At 41.9% G+C, this 7,375-nt stretch overlaps 1 protein-coding gene across 1 annotated transcript; it reads left to right on the top strand.

Moving 5' to 3' along the window:
* Positions 1 to 636: 636 nt before the first annotated feature.
* Positions 637 to 5,943, top strand: NUDT21 (nudix (nucleoside diphosphate linked moiety X)-type motif 21). Its single transcript, XM_010075566.1, has 6 exons — positions 637 to 835; positions 2,389 to 2,452; positions 3,088 to 3,177; positions 3,841 to 3,916; positions 4,281 to 4,395; positions 5,655 to 5,943. Exons 1-6 carry the CDS (start codon positions 717 to 719, stop codon positions 5,674 to 5,676), a joined length of 486 nt encoding a protein of 161 aa, XP_010073868.1. The 5' UTR covers positions 637 to 716; the 3' UTR covers positions 5,677 to 5,943.
* Positions 5,944 to 7,375: the final 1,432 nt, after the last annotated feature.

Raw genomic sequence — 7,375 nt, 5'->3', positions numbered from 1 at the left:
TCACTCTTCTGAGTCCCTTTTACCTGGAGAGATCTCTGGAGTTTCTACTGTACTGTCACTAGGGAATGCAGAGGTCCAGTGCCTAGCCCAGCAGAGTGAGCTGCTCAGACTCCTGATCATACTCCAGGCTCCCAGCCCTGCACTTAGACACTCAGCATTTCTCCTCTTCTGTGATCCAGATGTCTGATTTCCCACTTCAAAACAAAACAGTTTAGTTCTCAGGCTCTTCATTTAGTTCTGCGGAAAAAATGCTGTCTTGTGCAGCTTCCTTCCTTCGCAGCAGAGCTTTCCTGTCCTGTCCCTTTCCCAGCTCCTCTCAGAGCCTCAGCTGCCTTTTCTCTGTGGTGTGGAGATCAAAGAGGGTGGCTGTTGACTAATAGTTGCTGCTGGTTCTTGGCAGTTCTTCTTCTGAGTCAGCACCCTAATTGCGTGTTGAGCAGCAGGACTTGGGGCACTTGCATGTATTATAGTGCAGATCTTCGTGCGATAGGGCCCCTTAACTCAGCGTGCAACAGGAACTTCTCACCCAGCGCTGTGAATGAGTTACCGTTCCATCAAGGACAGAAGATTCTGCCTTTGGGTGGGTGCTGGGTCATAGTGATTGAAATTTAGATTTCTTGTTTCCCTTTTACAGGTATCCTCTGACAAATTACACGTTTGGTACAAAGGAACCCCTGTATGAGAAGGACAGTTCTGTGGCAGCTCGGTTTCAGCGCATGCGGGAAGAGTTTGACAAGATTGGCATGCGGCGGACAGTGGAAGGGGTTCTGATTGTACACGAGCACAGGCTGCCCCATGTGCTCTTACTGCAGCTGGGCACAACGTTTTTCAAGCTGTAAGTGGCTGCTTTGTGAATGTAACTTTTTAGTTTTATTGTCACAGACCACTAAATGTGGGCTAGAGCTTGAAGTGTGGCTAACTGCTAGGTGTTTTGAATGCCATTCATTTGTTGGAAAGACTTAGTGTGGGGAAAACTTTTTTTGAATAGTGGGGTTTTCATCTAAAATGTATTCGTCTGATTCTGCTCGTGAGTGACGTGATACTTTTGAACTGACTGGAAATCTTATTTGTGGTGCATCGCTAAGGTGGATTCCTGTTTAAAACTCGTTCTCAGTAGTGAGCGTGGTGTTCTTACGTTGTGAAAGCTGTTGTGCTTCAATATGCTTATGCCATGGCCCCAAAAATGGTAAAGTGAAGCTCAAGGCACAAACACCAGGAAATGCAAAACGATACCTGTGTACAAACTACTGTGTGAGCTGGGTGCAAGAAGAAAGGTAGGCATCTGAATTTGAGAAAATTACTTCAGTTCATCTAATGGTTATCACTGTTGGAGTGAAATTTTAGTGTTTGGGTCACACCGTCCTAGTGACAGTGGCGGTGCTTGTTTTCTTTTTTAAACTGGACAGGCTCGACTTGCCTCAAGTTATCCTGCTTGTGTTCTCTTTCTTATGTTTTTAACATTCACATTGTTCTCAAGTGCATGTGTGAACTCTAAATTTCTATCCAGATTCTTTTTTGACATCTTGACTTGGGGGATGTTTGTGGACAAAACAGGCTAGACTCTAAACGTTTTGCAAAACTCTGTAGTGATGAAAATGTGGTTTTAGATTTTTTTTTTTCATTAACCTTGCATCAAATGCAAGATGGTTCCCCACATGAGTTTTATTCTCTGCTTCCCGTGTGCTTCAGTGAGTGCTGTTTTTTTACATAAGAACAAATATGGTCAGTATTTACAACTCTTGTCTTCAACTTCTGGTACTTTGATATTATTGTTAGAACTTTACTTTTTTATTTCACTTTTCCTTCAATTTGACAAAAAAATATTTTTCATTAAAAATCTAGTACAATTATCCCTGTATCCAGCTAGATCAGTACAATATCTATACACAGTAGTTTTTCCACAGTCATTCAGAAACCTGGGCTCAAACAGAATGTACTAGCGTATCTTTTGCGAAACATATTACACCTGTGACTGCCTATTCTGTCATGCATGGCAATTCACTTCCAGACAATTCAAGATGATAATCACTTTCACGTAGGCTAAATTTAACATTACTACTACCCAATTACAGTATTCGTATAAAAATCAAGCAGCTTCAGGAATGGTGTGTCCCAGTTATTACCAGGTGTATTGTTATACTTCATCCTGATAAAGTATTTTATATACTGTTTTTTTTTTTTTTTTAAGGGACATACAGTAGCCATTTCAGTCACTGTTTTGGTGACAGCTGTCCTACTGTCTTCAAATTTGGCAAAGTTAGATTTGAAACTTAAGGGTCTGGAGTGAATTTGTAATTCCCTGCCTGGAAGCACATCCCAGTTTACCTATGGAAGTCTGTAAATGCAATAGAACATAAGTGTAGCTTTCATCATTGATTATTTTAACAGACCTGGTGGTGAACTCAATCCAGGAGAAGATGAGGTAGAAGGGCTCAAACGCTTAATGACAGAGGTATGTTTTCTTTTGTTATGTTGCTATACTGGAATGTTGGATTATTTTAGAGTTAACGGAATAAGCCAAAGCATTAGTGTCCTTACCGCTTCTGTTATTTTGATGCTTTTGTGGTATTCTCTGGTAGTTAAATGCAGACTTACTGCTTTATTTGTTATCTGCATCGTGAGCGTGACAAGAGTGGTCTAGTGGCTGACTTTCCTACCTGCTGCTCAAGTCCTGAGTTCATTTGCAGCTTTGCTTTTTGGCTGGCTTCAGGCAAGTGAGTGTGCAGATGGGCAATAAAATATGTTGCGGAGCACAATTGATGAGGATTTGTTTTTGAGATAGTCTTCCCAATGTACCAATGAACCTTCTGTGCTCTCCAAGTAACCTAAATTAATTCTGTCAGGTAGCATAACAATGCATTTCATTCTTCCTGTTGGTCTGATGGGACTCAGTTCAAGTGGAATTTGAAATGCTTTCTAAAGTGTCCTTGTCCTGTCTGGTGAGGCTTTTACTAAAAAATGTCACCAAAGCAGTTCTGGACAACATCAGACTCTTATTACAGCAAGTGTTCATGCTTCCACTGTGTGTTTTCTAAAAAAATTGACTTGGGGTATTCAGAGTTTTGACTGTAACTGGATTTTTGGTAGATACTAGGTCGTCAGGATGGTGTTCAGCAAGACTGGGTGATTGATGACTGCATTGGTAATTGGTGGAGACCGAACTTTGAACCTCCACAGGTGCGTATTCATGTTGACTTTCATCTTCTTCAGTCAAGTATTGCTTGTTCTTCCAAAAGCCTTCAACCTGCCTGTTGGGATTTTTGAATACCTGCTGCATGAGCAATTAGTTTTTCTGGTTTTTACCTATTTCATCTCTTTTCTGTGGCTGAGGAGAAACTACAGAATTTTTATTTTGGAAACTCCCCTCTCCCTCCTCACACCCATCCTGACGGATGAGAAACCACTGGCTGTAATAGCTTCCAGTCCTGTGCTGAGCCAGACACACCATTTAAATTCCTGTTTTAGCCACAGTGGAAACTCTTGCACTGCTGCATATGGAACAGATACCCTGTGAATAAAACAGATTCGCTACCTTATTCTGAAGGCTTCAATACTGAAAATACTTGCTCAGTTTGCTGTTATGTGTTTCTGTCTTATTGGGTTGTTTTAACTGCTCATGAGTACTGGTACTTCTTCAGATCATGTCAGTAATTTGACAGCAACAGCACTCCTTTCTGAGTACTTTCTTATAAAAGTGGTTTTCATTATTTAGTGCCGTGAAAGAACAATATATGACATGTTAAAAGCTTGCACAGTGCTTGATAATTTATAAGGTAGCACTTAAGATTGCACAATGTTTTCAAAGCTCTGTACAACCAATTTTTATTGGTTTTCTTCCAGTATCCGTATATCCCAGCTCATATTACAAAACCAAAAGAGCACAAAAAGCTTTTCTTGGTCCAGCTTCAAGAAAAGGGTGAGTGTTTGTTTACAACAAAAGATTGCATTTATAATGGTCTGAATGCTTGCATTTCACGCAAGGAAATGCGGTAGCAAGTTTGTGTTCATATGCTTGCAGTTTTTTATAGTCGATCACTAAAAAAGTAAGATGCTGATATCAGTTTTGAAGGTTGGTGGTTCTTTGAACACGAGTTCCTAGTAAACTCTCATTCCTGCACCTGAATCCGTATCTGTACAGCATATGAACCCCAGATTTAACTGTAAAAGGAGTAAACCTACTCCAGCACTATAGTGCTATATGTAGTGAGGTGGGGGGGTGGTGATACCTTGGCTGAGTGTGTGGTGAGTTTTCTTATTAATCAACTTGTATTTGTTTTTAGCTTTGTTTGCAGTCCCAAAAAATTACAAGCTTGTCGCGGCACCATTGTTTGAGCTCTATGACAATGCACCAGGATATGGACCCATTATTTCCAGCCTTCCTCAACTTTTGAGCAGGTATATTATGATTTATTTTTATTATAGTTCTTTGGAACACATTTGCCATGACAAACCAGAGCAAGGCTAGGCACTACAGAAACGAACTGTGAAAAGGTTACAGCTATCTAAAAGCTTAGAATCTGTCTCAGATAAGATGTGATGGACAACTTAGAGGCACTGATTGCAGCTTGCAAGCACCGAAGGCCTATCTGGCAGTTGTAGCAAAGGTAGTGAGGATAAAGCTGTACACAGGCTGAGGAACTACTTCTTGTAAGCGTTAGGGACAGTGTGATAGTAAAATCCAAGATGTGTGTTGGAAGCACTGAATTAGGTGTGCATATTATCCCAGCTTTGTGCTGATTAAATGTGGGGGCTTTTTTAGACTCTGTGTAGTAGAGTTTGTAATGTGTAGCACCTTCATAACACAACTATCCGTAGCTGTATTTTTTCCTTCCTTTTCTTTGGCTTTCTTACCTGAAAATGGCTTGTGCCTCAGGTTTCTGTTACTTCAGCAAGTGTTCAGGTATCCCACAGCCTGTCAGCTGTTAGTCAGGGCAGTAGTTCTGTCATCCACCTACTGTGATGAAAAAAGTCTGTTAGAAGAATGACAGCACTGGCATTGCCTGTAACAGCCTTATATCCTGATAGGGTTTTTTTTCTCTCTCTAGTCCCCATTTTGGCAGCTGTAGTTACAGGGGCTTCCCCCTCCCCTGGCTCTAATGACAGCGGATAGTTTATCCTGAATACCAGCAAAACACTGGCTGTGACACAGCCAAGTGCCAGCTTGGTACCAGTGCAACAGACACATCCAGAGGCTGGACATCTGGAAGTTGAGTCAAATGCTTGCTTTCACTGTGCGAACGCTCTTTGATGTGAAACTGAGTTGTGAAGTGTGAGCTTTTCTCTTTGCAGTATGTCCGTCTGCTACCCTTGGGATATGTAAGGTTGGCCCTGGTAGCAGAAATGCCGCGAAAGATTTGCTGATGGGGGTACATAACTCTCACTGGTATTTCCATATCTATGAAGCTCTCTTAAGAGATAAAATGTTATTAGTTCTTCTGTAACCTTAAAGAGTCTGATGTGCAATTCTGTTGTAGCATTGGCTGTTAAAAATGATGCTTCCTCCTATACTCAAGCTGTCTTGCTGAAAAATTCACTTGTTCTGTCAGATGGAGGCTTATCAAGAGTGGAAACAAAACATTTGCTTATTCATTCCAAAATGTCACTTAAATAAAAAGAATGAAAATCCCTCACTGGTATAACCTTTTTCATTTTAGGTTCAACTTTATTTACAACTGAAGTCCCATATACCTGAAGTCTGATAGAAGAAGCCGTCTCTGTGAGCACAGCTTTAAAATGTAGAGAAAAGAATACGTGTGACGCAAGGATTTTTTTTATGTCGTTCTTTTCCTGAAGGCCACTAAACCTTCTGTTGTATGAATAGAGAAGTGAATCTCAACTGTTTAGATAGTGGGATGGCAACATGATATCAGTGTTTTAATCACTTTTCATTGTAATACTCACCAAATTTTTTTTGTACAACATTAAACAAAATGGTTAAGATTCTGTTTGTCTTGGGTGTGCTTAGTTTTGTTTGGTTTTGGTGGGTTTTTTTGTTTGGTTTTTTTTGTTTGTTTGGGTTTTTTTTGCTTTAATTGTCTCCTGCTTTTAGGTACATATTTTAAACTTTATTACTTTCCTTCAGGAATATGGAAGATCTTGGAAACAAGAGGAGGACCTAACCCATTTGGATGCTCTGATCTGCATCCTTGAGCAGAGAGTTAGTCTGAGGGAGAGATTAAACAGTGTAAGTAGGTGCAATATAATTTTGAGTCTTTTTAACTTAACAGAGTTGCTGTTTTGAGGGAGTATGAGTACTTAAAGGCAAGTGTAGCCGTTGTTCAAAGCATATCAGAACTGATCTGGAAGCATTACTGTTTGTACAGGGCCTGGGGAAGATGTCACATGTGTTTTCTCCCTCTGGGCCCCCTTAAGAAAATAGCAACCCGACAAACTCTGTTGGAGTGGCCTGAGATCCAGTTAAAATATGGAAGTGAAATTAATTTTGTATACTTTCTGTAGCTACGGGACAGAATCAGGAGATGTTTTGTCAATGTCCCATGCAAGTGGTTCCACGTTATGCCGAGCTGTGTCATCTTGCAGGGGACACCCTCATACTTCTCCTTCCTCACCTCAACATTTCAGTCTCTTGCTGGTAGTAAATATCAGCCTTTATGGATTTTTTTTTGACTAATCATCAATTCCAGTTGGATGTGTGACTTCCTAATGCCTTTAGCCTTCCATAGTTCGCTTAATAACTTTGTTAAAGACTTCTTTCCAAATTCTGCCTCTGACTAGAACATGCACCGTTGCATGTGCACTGTCCTCGGGTATCATTGCAGAGCACGTGCTGCCAAGAGAACTGAACCTTGCCCAAGCGCTTGGTTTTGTTGCCAGTTGTGCTGGTGAGCTGCATGCAGGACAATGGTGAGACAATGGTGACAGCCTCATGCTTCAGTCAAATTGAAGCTGTGCAGTATAAAACTGGAAAAGTTAGTGCTCGGGCTGTTCACTTTGGTCCTGGGGTGGAAGGCTTGGACATATGTTTGGCAAAATGGATGGTTTCCTAGGCAACCGCCAGCTGGGGAAAACAGAGCAGGGCTGTGTAGAATGGAACAGCTCTTGCAGGGGGCAGTGAGGGAGGTGGCCGTTGGGAAGTCAGATGCTGCAAGAACAGGCAGCAGCGTCCTGCTGTCCAGGCCTGGCATGTCACAGCATCCCTCATCCTCCATCGCTGCACGCCAGCTTCACAGACTAGTTTTTGTGCCGAACTACCCATGAAAGTCCTGCAAGCGCACCGTGGGCCCTCGGCTTTCTCCTTTGACTACGTGCCCGTTAGGCTTCGGGGCTACCGAAGGAGAACCCCTTATTTCCTGGAGCTTCCCCCAAAACGAAGGCTGTGCGGAGGCTGCCCCGGGCGCGGGCCGCTGCCGGGCTG

The sequence above is a fragment of the Pterocles gutturalis genome, unplaced genomic scaffold (genome assembly GCF_000699245.1).
Source record: "Pterocles gutturalis isolate BGI_N339 unplaced genomic scaffold, ASM69924v1 scaffold35187, whole genome shotgun sequence".
NCBI lineage: Eukaryota > Metazoa > Chordata > Aves > Pterocliformes > Pteroclidae > Pterocles > Pterocles gutturalis.
This window is presented reverse-complemented; position numbering and strand designations above follow the sequence as displayed.

What these genes read in the sequence shown, in the direction of transcription:
- NUDT21 (XM_010075566.1), top strand. Translation starts at nt 717, where the DNA reads ATGCGGGAAGAGTTTGACAAGATTGGCATGCGGCGGACAGTGGAAGGG. An exon ending in GGCACAACGTTTTTCAAGCT is followed by an intron (nt 836 to 2,388) that starts GTAAGTGGCTGC and finishes TTATTTTAACAG; the next exon opens with ACCTGGTGGTGAACTCAATC. An exon ending in CGAACTTTGAACCTCCACAG is followed by an intron (nt 3,178 to 3,840) that starts GTGCGTATTCAT and finishes GTTTTCTTCCAG; the next exon opens with TATCCGTATATCCCAGCTCA.